Raw genomic sequence first — 20,120 nt, 5'->3', positions numbered from 1 at the left:
ATGCAGCTAAAAAGACACCAGTTGCAGAGAACTCCCCACGCCCATGGATAATGCACAAATGTATGCTTATAGGAATTTCCTTAAATCCTGTCTTTGCAGGGAGTTTTTCATCATTTCAACTTGATTTTGCAAGAAAATAAGACTTACAATTTATGCTACAGTTTTCCAGAAATAACTTACAATGCTATTAACAAATTCCAACTAAGTGTGAAAAAACTGGAAGAGTCTGAAAAATAACCAGATTTCTTCAAGTTTTAAGAAAATTCAAGCCTGGATAAAAAAAATAATGATCAACTTATTTTTTCTGCTGCAGAAAAGACTGTGAGATCTTTCATTCTTCACAGCAATATGCCAGTAAATCAGCGTGTATATTTCGGTGCACCAATTAGCCCTGGCCACAGCACATGTTGCAGGCTGAGAAGACACAGATGGCCTATCAAAACACTTTTTAATGACAATTTTGTTCACCTGAGTTGACAGAGGGATTAGGGAAAAGGACTTTTCGGTGCAACCACTTAACATGACACACTGGCCATGGCCACCTACTGTGGTGTTCAGAGTAGGACATAATGTGAGAGGGGAAAAGGCTCTTGTTCCAGAATAAAAGGCATAATAAACATCTAAACTTCCTGAGAAAAGGAAGTCCTGAAGATTTCCTCTGCAACACTGACACCATCCCTGTATTTCAAATCTCTTCCACCCAGTAGTCATAAATGCTGTGGCAGGCGTGAGAGGTGACTTACAGGTATTGCTGTCATGGAAAGCACAGGAAGATGTTTAGGAGAGAAGAAACACAGTTTTGTAGGGGAGCAGATCTCATAAGCTCCACTGCCATCAGAAAAACAGCTGAGATGACCAAGTGACAACAGCCCTGGTTTGCAGCAGGTCCTATTGGGTTCTGCAAATGCTTAGGGCTCTGCTGTGTAGTTAGCTGTGAGAGCTTAGCCCTCCAATGACTGTATTTTTCACATTTAGAGAAACCTTCCATGATACCTATTCCAATAACCCTGTTTCACAAGACCCTCATGCAATCACAGTATCCCATACTCCCAATGATATTCCATGAAGAGGAGAAGGGCCATGCTCTCAGTAAAAACCTCTAACCATGAGTATCCAGTTAGAGACACCGATGCGTCAGCTCAAAGAGCATCTGTGTTCTGTACTTATGAGAATCAGGCACTTGGCTTTTAAAGTTCAGATCCTCGAAAATTAAGGTAGTGGCTCCCGGTCTATCATGTTAATAGCTACAAAATGGAGAGGGACAAGCCTGCCAGGACCACCTCTCACTCCTCAATTTATGAGATCATGAGAAGAGTTCAAATGTGAACACAGATTTCACATGTGTCTACATGTTCCTTGTTGTCTAGTGAGGAACCCAAAAGCCAACCCAGAAAGCGCTCGTATCAGAGCTGTGTACAAATACTGGCACATTTGTTCTGCAAGTAGGGAAACCACAGCAATATCTAGTTAACTCAACTGCTCAGTGGCACTCAAAATAAACCAATAGTTAAGAAAGAGTAAAGGTAGCTTCTGCCACTCTCCTTGTCTCATTTTAACTGTATTGGTTTTTTCTTCAAAACTCAATTACCTTTTAATCCCACACAGATGTGATTTTACAAATCCTATCCACTTTAGTCTGTTGTTTCTTGTTTCCTTCTCTGATATTGTGGCAACTTCAAACTTTTAATTAGTGAGAGTATTTGGAAAGCTGTCAGTAGTACTGTTTGGTTAGGCTTGCCAACAGGAGAAACTCCGGAATTGCAATTTTAGAGCTACAAAAAGCATTTACAACCAAAAATTAACATGTAAACACATTCTGAATTTCAGGCTTCATTGCAAACATGAAACACAGATTGTGCAGCTCAGAAGAATCTCTTTATATCTGAAAACTGTTTTGGACTGAATTTTCACAACTTGGCTCAGACAAGCTTCCACCATACATGCAACAAGTAAGCCCTTCACGGTTTAGGCCAGTGATGGCCAAACTTTCCATCCGGAGCTTCAGGACCACATTCCACATTTCTCTGTCAGGAAAAGTGTCACACGATAGCCAGTGCTCCACCACCACTGCAGTGAAGCCATCAGCGTCAGCCCAGCTCCACATCCCAAGGCCAAGAAAGGCCACAACAGACAGATGCCCACTGTGATGCTCCCAAGCCCTCACTCCACCCTCCTGTCTCCTCAGATTTTTAATTATCTGCTGTAGCCCCGCACACACCCAGAACACTGCAGCACAGCAGCACTTGCAGTCACAAATGCCACTGTCCTATGTCTACTATATTTTCATTTCTTTTCCACCACAGGCAGGGAACACTGTACCTCACTCTAAGCCCTAATAGTCTATTTTATCATGCTCTGTACCCCCTTTCCCCACCCACATCACAAACTCACCATCATCCCTACTGGCTCCACCACAAAAAACTAGGTTGGGTATTCTTTTCTTATGAGCATTACCAGTTCAGCAATGATTTGGAAGAAGGAGCCTCTCCACAGGATAAGTTCTTGTACTAATATTGTTCACACACCCCTTATACTAAGCTCAGTTTCCAGAGGCTTGTTTGATGGCCACTTTCGTAAGTTGAGGAGTAAACAGATTTTAAGACAGACCCAGTCTCCCAGAGCGGGGTGAAGAGTTCACAGCCGTTACAGACACTGATTTTTGCCAGCAAAATCATTTCAGTCAAGAGGCGAAACAGGAAAGAAAAAAAAGGTACGCTGTGCCCTACTGACCTCCTATCACCTGACTGTTTAATTGGTGTGTCAGGGAGGGAAGCTTTCTGAAAACAGGTTGGAGACTTGCCCATATCTTGCAGTAGCTTTACGGTTGCTGCCCTTGAGAAGAAACTCCCTGTACTCAATAGACCTAGAGACAGATAGGAATGGGAGCCTTCCAAGATCTCAGACAGGAAAGAAACATCACAGACTACATTTTTCATGGGTTGATTATGAGCTATAAATTTTTCCTTTCCTGCATATAAGAAAAAGCTTTTTAATGTTTAACTCCTGTCCTGCCAACCACAGACTCTGGGCTCTGTTCAGCGATGTTTCCAAGTTTCACACCTATCAGAAAGTCTTCTGATTTCCATATCAGCTTTGCCTGAAGCCCATCTCTGAAGGTTTCAGTCTCCAAAATCTACCGTTAGGTGGAAGAAGCATATCTGCTTCTGTCATTTACAAACTGGGAACACAGAACTATTCATCCACTCACATTTACACATGAGCTACCACAAAACGTGATAAGACTGCAGCAGCTCCAAGTCTAACCTCCCTGTTAAGCTGAGCTAGCAGGGCACAGAGGAGGTGGAAAATGAGGCCTTCACATCACATAGGCACAAGTGATTCAATAGGTTACACGGAAATTCTGCATAGTCTTTTCTCAGCTGGGGAGACAGCTATAACACTGGTCCTGAAGAGATCTGCATAGGAATTAAAGAGATCATTTCTTGCCAAAAAGGCAAAAGCAGTGCTTGCTTTCCCACCACAACCATTTGTAAAGAATGAATAGAAGGGAATCTCAACAATTAAGAATAAGGAGAACCTCAGTTGCAAAAAGGGATTAAATGACTGATTTCTTATGAAATTAAACAGGAATATACACAAAACTGTCTGTAATTTGACAAATGCATACTTAAGACCATCAATGGAATAATCTTTACAGAGGGCTATTTCCTCTCCTCCACTGTCCATGCAATAGCTTTCAGGCTTGCTTACACAGACTAAATTAAGCCAGCTGTATTTTCTCAGTTCTGCTTGTTAAATAACGTCATCGGCAGTTAAATCTCGGCTTTGAATCAGGGATAAAATGTATGTAAACTGCAAGTAAAGGTTGATGTAAGGGTAGCTTCTCACACCCAGTCCGTTTATAAATAATGTGCTGATGACTTCCAGCAAATGATCTCCTCTTTTTTTGACTTGGGAAGAACTAGTTAAATAGCATATGGGGGGGCTTTTGCTGGGATGCATGTAAAGTCACTAAGGGAATAGCTCTGCGAGTTGTTCTTTGTTTTAATTGAGATGCCAATCACTATTTTTCTTTGCTCTTCTAATTATTCTTTTTTGCTTGATTCTGGTTGTTTTCATAACTCTCCTACTCTTCCATTGCTTATACTGCCCCGTGTTTGACTCTGCTTCTCATGTAACCACATTGGTTTCTGCTGTTGTTTTAGCTTAATTGGCTTTACTGGAATGAATGCTGATTGTTGCTCTCCCAAATGCATCTTAACTGCTTCCCACCATGGATTTCCCAGGCATCAGAAACTTCCAGCCAATTTTCTTCCATTTGTCTCACATTCCTTTGGTGTCTGTTCTCCTGGAGTACAGTGTTTCAGGACCAGTTTTATTTCTGCAGTACTGTAACTGTGCACATTGTTTTCCAGCAGGACTGTTAACTTCAGTAGGAAACAAGACAAATTTTCTGCCAGGAAGGTCTAAATTCACAAGAAGCCATGGGACAATGTTTGTTTATCACTATGAGAAACTCCAAATGCTGCAGTAGTCCACTGAAGGTTTTGGTATTTGCTATTTTAATGCAGAAGAAGAGGGGTAAACACGTAAGACATGCCACGTGGTAACTAAACAGTTCCTTAATTTTCTTTATTTGAACTGTTTTACCCAATTGCTGTGGAATGAAACAAGATTTCAGTTTAGCTTTGAGTTGCTTTGTCTGCGGTTTTCAATCGCAACACGTTCCAAGTTTTAATAACAAATAAATTCCGCATTTTGATAATGGCGTGGTTTAAGCCCAGACGGCAACAAAGCACCGCGAGGCCACTCACTCACTCAGTCCTCCTCCCCAGTGGGATGGGGAGGACAAAATATAACAAAATGCTCGCGAGACAAGCACAGGAAGGGGTCACTCACCAATTATGGTCACAGGTGAAAACCAGACTCGACTTGGGGAAAAAAACTAAAATCAATTTCATTGGTTAGCAATCAAATCAGATTAGGGTAATGAGAAATAAAATCAAATCTTAAAACATACTTCCCCCACCCCTCCCTTCTTCCGGGCTCAACTCCACTCCCCATTTTCTCCACCTCCTCCCCACCAGCGGTGCAGGGGTACGGGGAATGGGGGTTGGGGTCAGTTCATCACATGTTGTCTCTGCTGCTCCTTCCTCATCAGGGAGAGGACTCCTCACTCTTCCCCAGCTCCAGCATGAGGTCCCTCCCACAGCAGACAGTCCTCCACGAACTTCTCCAACATGAGTCCTTCCCACGGGCTGCAGTCCTTCACGAACTGCTCCAGTGTGGGTCCTTTCCATGGGCCACAGTCCTTCAGGCACAGACTGCTCCAGCACGGGCTTTCCCATGGAGCCATGGCCATCTTCATGGGCATCCCCCAGCTCTGGTGTGGGCTCCTCCCCGGGCTGCAGGTGGGCATCTGCTCCCCCACTCCCCTCCATGGGCTGGGGGGGACAGCCTGCCGACTCACCACGGGCTGCAGGGGCATCAACCTCCTCTGGCGCACCTCCTCCCCCTCCTTCCTCACTGACCTTGCTGTCTGCGTAGGGGTTTCTCTCACATTCCACTTCCCAAACTCTGCTGCAGGTTCCCCTCCTTAAATCTGTTCTCCCAGAGGCACTACCACCATTGCTGATGGGCTCAGCCTTGGCCAGAGGCGGGTCCGACTTGGAGCCGGGGAAGCTTCTAGCAGCTTCTCACAGGAGCCACCCCTGTAGCCCCCTCCCCCATTACCAAAAGCCCACCACACAAACCCAATACAGATAAAGCAGATGCAACTAGGAGCTGACATTCAAGACAACAAAAGAAGTCCCAAGTATTTTGATTCATTTCTGTGGCCTGTCATTCATCTGAGGGGGACCACCACCAATCTACTCCAAATCAGCAAACCAAAGCCAGCAGCAGAAGGAAACCACAACCTTATACTCCAAGAGGAGGCTTCAAAGGACTTTTACTGTTACTCAAGCTCATTTAGGATTTAAAAGCCTCAGGACTCAGCCATAGCAGTGCTTGGGACTGCAGAAGAAGAGAGTTTGAGGGCTTAAAGCTATTTTACTTTTTGTACTACATAAACTGTTTCTGCCTCTCATTCAGCTTTTCCAACTCCAGTAAGAAACCTCCCTTTTACAGCACTGGGGATGTGAGTATACAGTGTAGCCAGGAAAAAAAATTAATTAAAATCCCCATTTGAAACCTCATACTGCAACCAGGAGACCAGTTTTCCAGTTCTACTGATTTCTGTTTAGTATCCTTGAGAAATATAACCTAAACTTGGGTTCATAAAAATTCTTAAACTTTCTTTGGTTTCATCAGGAGGAGAGATGTACATGAATGGATCAGAACATGGCTCACTGTTTACGGCACAGCATTTCCTTTTCATCACCTTTGCCCTGGCTGTGGAGTCTCTTACTAGCTACAAACGCAAGAGTTATTTCTACATACAGGGGGAGATGGCATGCTTTTTCCTCTCCCTGTTATATTCATGAACATGCCTAAAGGGTACCTTTAAAGAAAACATACCAATGTTAGACCTCTGGAAAGCAAACAAAAAAAAAAAAAAAATCATGGTCCAAGTCCATGGACCAATATGGCAACATCATCTGCCTCTTGAAAAACGTCTCCAGCAGGTAATCGCAGGTTCATACTGCTATATTTTTGAGCAAGGTCTTCAAGTGACTAGATTCAGTTAACATTAAACTAGTCTTCCCTGAATGCAAACATTGCAGGCAAGCCTGGACTGCCAGGATGGACATTTTTCTGTGTGTGGGGAACAGGAATAAATCACTTCTGGGAACTTCACTGACAGATATCTTCAAAACTCATGGCAAAAAGCTCAGCGCCTTTCATCCATGAAGTGTGATGTGCTGCATCAGCTCTCCAGGTCTCTCAAGCCTAGCAAATCACCTCAGTGACATGGCCTCAGCACTGTTTCAGACCCTCACATTACTCAGAGGCATGTCAGTATCCAGTGAAGCTATTGACTTCCAAAAGGTAGAAGCAGCGACAATATTTTATGGTTCTGTCTCCATCCTCAACCAGCTCCAGCAAGGTCTTTAATGCATATCTTCTCGGAAAAAAGTGTTCTGCTCCTTTAATACATCACCTCTTTAAATTCATGGAGTCTGTGATCTGGGTATAGCTGTCTGTCAGCAGTGAATTGCCCAGAGATCAAAATTAACACAGTCAAAATTAATTCAGTAGGGGGAAGGAAATAGGGCACAAGGTATTTCACAAATCATTCTGCACAGAAAACTCAACCTTTTAACAGTGAGTTAAAAGTTAACTGAGGAACTCTCCTGCTCTGAATAGAGACCACAGTGGATCAGGTCATATCACCAAAAGCATTGTTTCTAACTATCTCATACACACAATCACTTCAGGAGGACCGAAGTCCCCAGACAACATTAGTTGCTTGACTTGCTGATCCCCTTCCCAGAATATGTAAAGGTTCTTGAGGTCTCTTGGACGTGACTGTCTCATTTAAGTTTCCCATGACTCCTGGCTGATAAGGTGTACAGAGTGTTCACATCAGACAGGAGCAGGGGAAAGTACTTTATTTCTTTTTTCTACTTTCTTTCCTCATTTGCTTTTTGTCAGGTGATGTGTACCAAACCACACATTTGAACTATACAACCTCACTTAAAACCAAAAATATAATTGAATTATAGTACAATTTCTCTACAGTTCCTGTAATGTGTACTATTGTATGGACCTCTCTAATTCTTAATGCTACTCATCATGCTGATAATTTTTGTGTTTAATGTATGTATGGTTTTATTCTGCATGGTCACATGTCTTGGTGTGTTATATCTACTCTTTTCTTTCTGAAAGTCAACAGAAGTCCTAAGGTAGAAAACATGTAGTGAATACAGAGAACTCCAAAGACAACGATGACCTAACTGAGATGAGGAGGCAACTCTGTCACACCTCGACACAAAAACATGCAGAACTGCAAAACAGCACCAGGCAATCTTGTTTATGTGATGCAAGAAAGAGCAAAAAGAATTGCTTATAGGAGGAGATAGAGGGCCAAGTAAGTTACTCCTTACAACTCTCTTATCAGACAATTACAAGAGGCATGGCATCATATTTCTGGAAACACAGGCTAAAGTCCCTCTAACTCAGACATTTGACCAGAATATCTGACCTTTTCTGGACTTTATTCTTCTGTTAATTATGATCACGAACTTTCCGACTGACTGAAAGTAGTGAGAACTGTGGAAAGCAAACTACTGAACATGAAAATCTAAGGTGGGTCCTGATAGAAAAAAAATAAAATAATAATAATAAAAAAGCTTAGAGTCATGCATGCCAGGTTTTTTTTCAAGCTCACAAAACTTTTGACGGTGTTCAGAGCTTACTCATAACTCTAAGGTCCAAACTGTCCGTGTGTTTTTAAAGTTACAAAACTACAGTACCTTTGTTTAAGCTGTGTATTACTGAATGTAGTTTTAAAGAAAAGGGCAGTAATAATAAAAAGCCTGAAAGACATTTTTTATTAGATGTAATTAAGTCAGATCCTTGTTGAAAAAATACAATTTTTTTGACCACTCCAGTGGCCCAAAAATGATAGGAATGATGCTTAAGTGAACAGGAGAAAATCCCCTTGGCAGAACGGATCCTTAGAAGGCATGTTTCCGAACATAGCTGAAGTGATCTTGGGTCAGTAACAACTATATGTCACTGCAACAAGTGTGAGAAGTAACTGCTGGCTCAGACCCATAATTTGGAAACACAAGAGTAGGTTTATAGCTCCCACAAGTCTCTCAAACAAGGCTGTGCCATGAGTGCACTTAAGCCCTAGCATAGGACTTGCAGGTTCTGAGCTACATGAACACTGGGTGCAATGCTAAAATAATAAAAAAATATTACGTACATCAGGCATTTTGCTTCTCAAATTATATCACAACTCTATACTACAAGTACAAAAAGCACAGAGAATTTCAACACAGAAAGTAGTAACCTGTGGGCTTACAGTACACAACGTATAACATATTTTTCCTCCTATATGTACCTACAATTTTGCAAAAACCCCTCTCTCCTTTAAAGCTCCACAAGATATTTAGAGAGTCATAAATTCTTCTCCTGCAGTTGTTTTCAATTTCTGTAGTGTTTTCTTGTGTCAAACTAGTGGAAATGCTTTAAATTGCATCCCCATTTCTAATGCCTCAAATGGATTTTTAAAGCATCTGAACTGTCAGAGCCAGCGTCTGACGAATGCAGATCTCTGGCTGCAGACCATGGGCTTCCCCACAAGATATTTTTCCTCTGAGAAATACAGAGTTAATGGTAAGAAATAACATGGCTCTAGTGCTTCTTCCCCTTATTTCTCCAAGTCATATAAAAACAAGAGCACAATTATATCATGTTTCTGTTCTATGAGAAAAGACGGCAAATGCAATTATATTGGAATTATGCCAGACAAGAGAAAACCTGAACTGCTAGAACTACATGTTTCACAACAGGACTACAAAGCCAACCTCTTTTCCAGATACCATTAATCATATCTAAGAGACAAGTAGCCAGAGCAACTGAGAGCAATGGAAATTTTCAAGGCAGGACAGTGAATTCACATTTATACAGCATCTGCTAAAACACATATACCTGACAAATTACTTTGTTGACAACTTCATTGTTGAGCTTTCTATAAATAAGTAGTTGGGTAACAGGTATCAAATTCAGACATAAAAGGTATCTTACGACACCAAAGGATCAAAATCAGCTGTGCTGACTATATTAATGAAAATCATGTCAGATAAACTCATGAGAAGCTGTGCGACCACAGGAATAGGACGACAGACTCCTTCCATTTGTCAGTCCCTGGCTGCACAAGGGCGTTACGTGACAATTACATGCCAAGAGGGGAGACGGCACTGATGCAGCAGGAAGCAACTAGGCAGGGGGTATGTGATAAACTATGTGTATGTCAGTAGGAAAACAATTCCATTAAAAAAAATAAAACAAACATGCTCCTACTAAATGCTATTTCACTTGCATGCTCACTTCCAGGCATAACAAAAATTGATGTATTTTGCCCAAAGCCCGAGTGACACTGACATCAATATTACTTTCACCCTTTTCCTCTCCATCAAGCTCCTTTGGGTCCATGGAAAGGCAGTTGGGGGATTAATCCCAACATGATTTATAGTGGTGACATTATCTTCCTCATCCCCAATATAAAGCCTTAATCTATTTTGCAGGAAGGGTACTGCTTTAGCTCATATTTTATGGCTGGACTGAGATAGGGGGAGGTCATATGGTTTGCCCAAAGCTGGAATAGACCCTAGAGCTCATTTTGGATGGGAGTGTGGGAACCCACTGACTGCCTATTATTCCCACTACCTTCTTGGTGCTTGTGACCAAGTGTTAACTACCAGCTGCTCTTTGATGAGTTCTCATGGCAAAATGGGAGGAAAATATTGATAGCTCTCTGTAACACCATCCAGGAAAGAATCGGAGAATTGAGCTCCCATGTCAATTCTCATGGGGCAAGAGGAACAGCCCAAATCATCAGAGCTTGTAGCTTTCTGTCCTTGCTAAGTACTAAAAAAAAAAAAAAAAAAAAAAGAAACAAAATGTTATCGCTTGTTAATAACTAACGCCTTTGACACTCCTGTATCATTTACAGACATTAATTAAGCTCTACATTTTTTCTGCAGTCAAGCAAGCATAATTCATTCTGTTTTCAGAGACAGCTACTGAAATGCTCACAGCCAAGGAGCTTTTACCAGTTTATCTCTGGTGGTTAAACAAAAAGGTTTCCGCGTGGATGACAGAAGGCAAAGTGACCCCACTGTCTAACCACTCCATTCAGACAATGGAGGACAGGAAGGTGTTTAGTATGTTAATGGCACATTTCTGGACTGGGGATATTTGAACTATTTTAAGCCAGACTCAACCCCCCCCCATCCCAACACGTAAGCCATCAGAAAAGCATGGAGGTAAGCAGTGGGAAGACCAGGCCCAATATTGTAGAATAGAATGTGATTTGAATCGACAGCCTGCCTGAATCTCAGGAATGAAAATACTGCAGTGTATTTCTCAGTCTTGATTAGACAGTGTATCTCATGATAGAAAAGCTCAACATTTTTCTTCCATCTCAAAACAAAAGGAAACTAAAGGATTCTTCTTCAATTACACCTTGAGAAATCGGTGCACTGATAAAAAAATGTAAGGTTTTCTTAACTGGTGGAAGCTGAGATAAATTCATAGAAAAGCAATCTTCAGTAATGCTGACAAGAATCAAGCATCTTCATACTGTAACCAAATATAACAACACAGCTACTTTTTATTGCCATAATGCATGCAAACCACAGACCATACAGATGTCAAAAGTACAAATGCTGATGACCTAAGGCACATTTTACACCCACTGTCTAAAGATAAAATGCAGTTTCATGTGATGCTAGAAGGATAACCAAACCACTTTTTTCCCATTTAAACTGCATTTCAAAACAGCTTTGCTATTTTTCTTGCAAATTAGGATGACTTCAGAATTTAAATTTCACTCCAAAAGCAACACTGTAAATCATAGGGGAACTAATGGAAAAGATACATGCATACACGTTGCCCGAAACAACCTCAGCTTTGGTCTGCAGACACTGTTGTAATGCACAATAAAATCAGTCATAAGCAATAACCATTTACTGCTATAGGTAAGGCAGGGGAAACAAACACTCCTTGTTTGTTTAATCAACAAAATGTTGGCCTAGATGTGTTCATCTCATGTTTAATTCTGAGACAATTTCCTTGATGGAAAGATCTCTGGGTTATATTATTGGATATGTTACGAGACAATTTATATTTGGCCTTTACACAGACTTGTTTTAAGCAAGCAAACAGTGCTGTGAAATTTCAAAGGAAACAACAGCTATGCTGCCCGCATTCTCCCCCAACACTGAATCCTGACTGGGGCTTGCTGTACAGTACAAAACCACACTTACGTCCTGAGTACTGTTTTGGATTCAGAGGAATTCTCACTTCCAACTTCTTCACAGCTTGAGGTCTCCAGGTTTCCATACCTGAAAAATGAGATGGGTGTTTAGAGGAACTTCTACTGAATGAAAGCAAAATCCCAAATAGCATAATTCATATACAATTATCATAAACAACCAAAAAGTGTTTCTAGCTCAAACTACAAATATGGAATCTAACAGTTGAGCAAAATTAAGGAGCTGGAAGATTATTTCATTTAGGAGGAAAAAAATCCTAAAGAGACAGCCAGTATCTTCCAACATAATTTTTTAATTTATATGAAGCAGCCTGCACACAGGAGGAATCAGCCAAAACAGTTTCTTTGCTTACACTTCCAAGACCCTTTCTGCCCATTTTCACTCCATCCTTTCCCAGAGAAGTATTCCAGTGTGCAGTAAGGCTGTTAACAGAACCACTTTCTCCAATACAGCTTCTGTTTCTCTAGTATTTGTCATTCCTTCTAACTCCAAGCGTGATTTCACACAAAGTTTTCTAAGTGGTAAGTGCCCATTTGTGCCAAAACTACTGACACAGTTGTCACGAGTGGGAATGGCCCATGGCGCTTGTGAAAATGCCACTGGGAAAGAAGAAACCATGGGCATAGCTCCAACAGCGCAAAGCAAAATCTCTTACCTACATAGGCAGCGCATGTGCCTTGAAGGCAGGATTATGCACTTCATTTTCAATGGGAGTGCCCATTGTTTCAGATATACAGCTTCATAAAGAATTTCATGGTTCCTTACAGGCAGCTTTAATGAAGACACACAATTACTCACAGTCCAAAGTAAGGCAAGCTGATTTTACACATTCTGTGCTCAACTAATTGTGTCAGGCACCTGCAATTAATCTGACTAGTTAGGGGAACAAGTGCATCTTTAAGTGTTTGTGCTACAACATCCTAGTAATGTCGGATAAAGTAAATACAGTGGGCTGTCCGTTTCCATGTGAACCATAAGTTTCATGACAGAACTGTAACAAATTCATCCAAAATGTTTCAAAGGATCAAAATAAGAGGTGGTAGTTTTATGTTCCTCTAAAGTATCAGTCTAAGGCTTCATATGTAAGAATCCCAGATCTATACAGACATTCAACTAGCGTAACTGAATTCAATCTAGCAGATCTGCTGGTGAAAGTGAGCTTGTAAAGAACATGTTTTGGCACCACCATCCACCACCCTCATATTGATAGTCCACCCTACTATGGCTCACAATCTCAGAACTCCACAATACTTTAAAATAGGAACTTAAGTTTCAACAATCTTATGACAAGGGCTTAACGTTGGACAATTCCACTGTGGATGGGGAAAGCTGAGGCAGAGAGAGATCAAGGGTTTGCATACATTCCAGTACACTGCAAAGTAAACCCAAACTAATAAAGGCAAACAAGTAGTCCCACTGATAGAAGCAGTGTAGCCACAGTCATAAAGAGGTCAGCTTGGGCTTACTTAGCCTTGAGAGTGCTGCAGTAAGACCACTTGCATTATCTGAAACAGCTCATTTAAAACCAGATCTTGGCATCTCCGACTACATTGCAGGTAGACGTAACAAAAAAATTATTTGCTCCATTTGTTACCACATATCTGTGGCAAAGCTGAGAACAACATCATGACTGCTTGACCCCAGTAGCTTAGTCTGACCAATACACTGTCTCTCATTCAACCTAAGTTCCCACATCAGTAGTGAAGTCTTCGGAAATCTCAGAATTTTATCTCTCCAGAAAAAAAAGGCATAACACATGCATAAAAACTTGTAAACTTATGTTTTAAAGGGCTCAAATTCTTCTCAGTTATCCTGAAACAGTCGTGCTGGTCCTGTAAGACAGCAGAAGTATGATAATAGGTTTTAAGGACTTCTTAAACCAGAAAGGGTCCTTAGAGGTACATGCAGGATAACCCATTTTGCTGTTGTGATTTCACAGAGCTAATCCAAACATCTAAAGAAAAATATGCTTAGTTAAACTGACAATGGGGTAAGAATCCACTTCTAAACATGCTGAATAACATCTCCATCCCGCAGTGGTCACAGTGTATCACAACAGGAGTATTCACAGAGGAACCACTGCTTGGTACAAGAATGGCTGTCAATCTTGTTCTGAAATTTTTTGATGCATCAATAGCCTCTGTGCTTTCTCCTATATTCTCCCAAGCAATTTCACACCCTGCCTGTGCTTTTTTTTATTGGGATCAGCACTACTGAAGCTGTAAAATTGAATAGATACCTCTTTCCGACTCTCCACTATGCCCGAATTCACCACTTAATCCTACCTGGCCTCTCTCAGCTCTCAGTCATACCCTAAACGCTCATTACTAGCGTTTGCAATTCACAGTGAATGCAATCAACTGTTTGAGATACTTCCCACTGCTTTACTGCAAGGATGGAATACCTCAGAGAAACCTTAAGAACAATACTTCCAACACTTTGCTAAGCTGAAGTGTAAAGTCTAACCTATTTTTATTAGATTTAACTCTATTGGTTTCAATATTTGCTCTTGCAGACCTGTAGGTTGTCCTGCATTTCTGAATATTATAAGACTAGGTAACATATCATCTTACCAAGAAGATACAAAAAGAGCATAAGGGGGACATTTAGAGAACTATGCTGATGCTTTCTCAGTGCAGATTGCCCAGGACAGAATCAAGACATGCTGCTGATATAATGTACATTTCACACTATGACGGCTGCCCCTGTCCTGTTGCTAAAGGGAGAGGATTTCACTCTCCACTGCCATCTGCTAGATAAGATGACTAAAATACATCTTAGCCAATAGACAAAAGACATTTTTCCCCCTGCTGGGAGAAATATGCAAAGAAAGCTTCAGGTTTTGAATGACAATTAAATTTTTATATTCATTTTTCAAAACTTGCCATTAAGTCTTAGAGCAAAATTTATTGAGATGACTCGCAGTGTCATTGTCCTAGTATTGTATGAAATATAAAATAAGTATTTGCAGAACTTTAGGCATTTGCATTTAAATCCCACTAGAGACATACATGCTGATTTTTTATAATATAAATCCATAATACAGTAATAAAGAGCAGGCAATTTTCTGTACAAAACTGCAGAATTATATAATGCTTAATTATATTGCCAAATGTAAACCTCTGCCTATTTCCCAATGCAAGAGCTCTGCATGAACAACAGGTCATTAAATACGGGTTAGGAGGAGTTAATGATACATCTGATATAAAGAACAGTGTTTCTGCAGACTTCCACTGCTCTGTTCTCACCAGCTCCTGGACAAAGAGCCATTCACTACACAGCCTTGTATGAATGCTTTGCATACAAAAAGAGACATAAGAAACAAAAGGATCCTGTAGCCCACAGAACTTTTCAGCCTTGCTTGGCGTTTGGACAGTTATAGACTCCACTCAAAGGGACTGACTAAGCAAATGAGACCAGAATGTAATGGGTAGTAGTGAATATTTAAATACTGAAAAACAGAGTAGAAAATGCACCCCTGCATCTCTGTTAAGAAGGGAAGGGTAGAAGAGGGAGGAAAATACTCTTTGAATAACTCGGAAATAATAAGGAAAGGTGGTTCTCTGCAAAAGCCCCCCAAAAAGCCCTAAATAAGGCTTGTAAGCATCAAAAGAAGCAACTTGGAAGCACAGATACTCAGCAAGAGTCATAAGGTGTTTTGAATTATACACACATAGAATTGTGGAAATGAAGTCGCTGCTTTAGCTGAGTAGACAAACAACCCAGTATACAGGAAAACAACAGACGAAAGAATAGATGCTACAGCAATAACAGTGAACCAAATGCCATAAAAAGCTACTGTCCTAAAGTGTGGGGCTGTGCTACCAAAAGACCCATTCCATCAATGTCTGCTCTCTACCTCCATTTTCCTCTCCATTTACCCCCTATTGAGCCATCCTCCAGCAGAAGAAATTAACTGAAAATGTAAAACTAACTTGTTATTTGCTGTCATTATCCAGCTCTGGGTCTCCCATCAAACGGTATCCATTCCTTTCTCTGTAAACTCCTTGAGATAGAGACCAGTTGCTACTTTATATGTGACTGTGCCAAGCACAGCATGGCCCCAATTTTAAGCGCTGCTGCAAGGAACATGATTACCAGGAGAAAATAAAATATGTAAGAGAGGAACTTGGCTCAGTTCTGCTTTCATCTGGACAGCTAAACATCTTTGGTTTCCATCACACTTGTGAGCGGTTAATTCCACAGCACACCCAGTGACACTGGGGATACCAAAGGATCTCTGTGGAGGCATCATGCTGTACTCACACACCCCAGGGGCAGGAGGAGCTGGTCTCCTTTTCCTCTCTCCAGGAACTTCCATCAAGTGTTTTCTTATCAAAATACCAACAAGATTTAATTTTTTTTAATTTTTTTTTTTTTTTTTAAATCTCCCTACCCACTTCAACCAAACAAAGAGAAAATATCAGAACCTATAGTGTTAAAGACTTGGCAGGTTTTCAAAGCTGTCTGCTGCATTTAGGTGCCAAACTTCCATGAATACTAAAGGGATGCGGATGTCCAATTACTCTTAAATAGCTTTGAAAATACAAGTCATCCCCCTCACTTTTCAACATACCAGCTTATGCCCGAGATTTTGTTTAGTTTGACTTCTACTCTATGTGAAAAGAAAACTTTTATAGGCTGAATCCAGCCAAAAGAATGAATAGGTCTCCAGTCTCAAATTTAATAAAAAGTAAGAGCTGAATTTGAAGTCCTGCAGGGGAAGAAAGAAAAAAAAACCACCCCCAAAACAAAAAAAACCCTACATCGTCCCCCTCCCCCCCCCGATTTACTCACAATCTCCAAGAAGCATTAGAAGTTACTCAGAGAGAAAATAGCACATCTCTGATCTTACTAAAGACAGAAGTTATCAAAGGGCCCAATTTAAAGTCCATTACAATAAGTAGCATAGTACTAAAAATCCAATAAGTATCTTCTGACTGAAACACGGGGAACTGCATCAGTCTTTACATATTCCAAATTGTATATTAACAATTTAAACTTTTTCATATGCCTCATTTTATATTTTCTGTCACTCCACTCACTGCATTGAATGTATCGTAGGGCAGAAACTGCTTTAGAAATGTTCCCCTCTGCCCCGTTGGTTTGTGCATTTCTGTGATGACAATACCAGCACGGGCTGTGGGAGTCAAAAACACCACAAGGACTAGCACCATGCAACTGTGCAATTCCTGCTGTGACATAACCGAAGCCATGTATGTTTGGCTTTGGGAGGACTTCCTCCTGCTTTCTGACGTCAGGTGAAGAGGACTAAAGGCAGTGTAAGCAACACGCAAGTCCCTTTAGTCCATCCTACCACACTGGGAGACAGAAAACTGCTAACTCCTCCGCAGCCATGCAGGAAATGAAGATTACAGCGTGCATCCCAGAAAGGCCTCCTCTGAGCTACCGATGGCTGCAGAGCCTCACAGGCTCACAGGGCAGATCACAGCTTATTTTAACAGAGTAAGGCCCAAGCCGGGAAAAAGGTTTTGCCCAGAAGATTTCACAAAACCTCACTGCAGCATGGACCGATTTAACAAAAGCACACATTATCCAGAATTATTCAAACCTTTTAAAGTTCATTTTTCTCTTCCCTAATGCTTCAGTTTCTCTTAAGTACAGCATCTGCTTTTTTATTTGCCTCTGTCACTCAGGGAAAAGCATCTCACCTTTTTTGGAGAGAATAAATGTTTCATGTCCCAAATTCAGTTAATGCTTGCACTGCTTGGACAGGGTACTCTGCAGACCACATCAAATGACCAACAGGTATCCCCCCTCACTTAGGGTACAATACATCCAGATTTCCAAGGACACTTCTCCAAGAGTCCCATGACTCTTTTTGTCTCATCTGAATTTGTGTATGTCTAATGCATACATCAGACAATTATGCAGCACTCACAGCAAGGGGTGTATCCACAGTAAATCCAACATAAACTGAATGCACTGGACTTGAGGGGAACCCGGCTTCTACAGATATAATTTTTGGAGGAAGTTTGTCAATGTGTACTTTTCTACAAAAAAAAAAAAAAAAAAAGTATCCTACAACTGGGAGATGCAGATGCTGTTCCCTCCTACTCTATGTCAAGGAGCTGCTCACCTGTAAAAAATGGAAGGGCCTTTTTTGATCTGGCCATATCACCGTCCTCCCTTGGACTGAACAAGTGCTCAGCATTGCCATTCACGATTGTTCCCTTGCTCCACAATCGTGCTCTATCACCAAGAATAAGAAACGGGGCTCAAGCTCTTCACATGAAACTAAAATTGACAACTAATGCCAAAATCTTACTTGCTTTTTTAAGACATTGCCCTTTTCATTACTTTTTTACTTCACTGGAAAACAAAATACAAATACTTACAAAACACAGACTATGCACTGACACCTACTTTAGCCTCTGTACTGTTATTATTAACAAGTTGCAAAAATGCAGACTCTTTTCTACTTATTCTACACTAATGTAGAGATGAAAACTAAGCTGGTTAAATTTAATTACTATCCATTTCTTTTTTTTTATTTTTCCTTATAACATCTGCTTTTCTTCACAAGCCCATATTCCACAGCTGCATGTAAATCATTCTAACTATTATAGCTTAAATTTCATCTGTATTTTGTCCCCAGCCATAAAATTCTAGATTATTCATGATATTCAAAAAGCCAAGAGAAGCATCCATGGATTCTTAAACACTACACTCCTAAGATTTGTGAGAGGGGAAGGAAGTGGTAACCTCCTAAGATTTCCTGTGGATTCTATCATTTATTATAAAAGGCTGGGAAAAATGTTGACAAGGTCAGGCAGCCTACGTGCCCTTCCTCTGAACGAGACATTATAACTTGCTCTGAGAGGTACACAAGCCAGTAAGATCAGAATTGGGCTCAAAAGAGAAAGTTCTGTTCTATGGAGACTTTTTCCCTGTGCTTTCTTATCCTCTTCTGACATTTTCACCTCTTTAAAGCAGCATCAGAGGAGGGCAGCAGAGCAGACTTCCTTAGTGTCATGTATGCTCCTGACTTGCTGCTGTTCTAATCAACCGGACTACCCAAACTTACCTGAGATGTTGCTATAAATATCATTTAGGCTATTTGTTTGAAGCAAAACTGCAGTATCTGAATTTCCCTTATTTTCCCTTCCTACCCTCAAAGCCAACCTCAAGAGGATGTCCCTCCTTAAAGCAGGGCTTCTACCGTGCCAGCATATTACCAAAAACCAACGGGACAGGCACTCAATCTCTTCAAGACCACAAGGACAGAGTAGTGCACAAGTTTGGCCCAAGATCCTTCCCCTCAATCAGCAGCCACCGATGCAGTGAGTAACAAGCACATCATCTTTAGAAGAGGACACCCTATTTTCTTGTTCATTCCTGCTTGAATGCTCTAATGAAGCCCCTTATAAACTGGCTATGCACACATTTCAAAGCTGAGTTAGTCCTGTCTGCTCAATTTCTTTTCCAATCAAGACTGGTTTTCTCTCCTCTGATACCCTCCTGAGAAAACGTAAGAAAGACTCATAAGTCAGACTTGCCACTTCTTTCGTGCTGCAATCCAATTGTAATATTACAGATGTAATTCCCAGATATGAAAATATTAAGAACTTAATTGCAGAGTTAACTGAGCTAAATTGCACCAGCTATACAATTTATAGAAACCTTTACTGCATGGAGCTGGCATTTTCACAGGAGCCCAAAGAGTTTAGGTGTCTCATGACTGATGATTCTCAGGGAATGAGTAATTACTTTCTTCAGGCTGTTTTTAAAATCCTATCATTAATACCTACATTAAAGAAAACAAAACAGAAATAGAAACTAAAGCCCATGATGATGAGCTTCATAAAGATCTTAATTTCTCCCCCCTCTCAAATTCCTGATCTTTGAGTACCTGATTTTATAACTTCAATATTTCACTAATTTTGTATGTTTCTATTTTTAGGTTGCTATGATCCTTTTCAGTAGGGGAAAATACAGGAAGAAAACAGAACCATTTATCTAGAGGGCTCTACAAACTTCAGTGCAAAGCAAGATTCCCAAAAGACTTTTTCATCATCCTTAAAACAGTGCAGCCTAACAGAGTTTGAACATTTTAATGGCTAGTGATGAAATACCACAAAACAATCAAAACCACAACAAGGCTAACTGACTGTAGGATGGACTGCTGTTTCAATGGATTATCCCTTTGGCCCCAACCCCAAGTTTAAAATGCTTCAATCCCCAATT

General features: G+C 40.8%; 1 protein-coding gene across 1 annotated transcript in view; it reads right to left on the bottom strand.

The window, feature by feature from the left end:
- Positions 1-20,120, bottom strand: part of RGL1 (ral guanine nucleotide dissociation stimulator like 1) — an 83,684-nt gene that overhangs the window by 32,324 nt on the left and 31,240 nt on the right. The window contains 1 exon segment of the mRNA XM_030032672.2: positions 11,904-11,981. Within this exon segment, the coding sequence (XP_029888532.1) occupies positions 11,904-11,981 (78 nt within the window).

Source organism: Aquila chrysaetos, chromosome 12 (assembly GCF_900496995.4).
Source record: "Aquila chrysaetos chrysaetos chromosome 12, bAquChr1.4, whole genome shotgun sequence".
In the NCBI taxonomy this organism is placed as follows: Eukaryota; Metazoa; Chordata; class Aves; order Accipitriformes; family Accipitridae; genus Aquila; species Aquila chrysaetos.
This window is presented reverse-complemented; position numbering and strand designations above follow the sequence as displayed.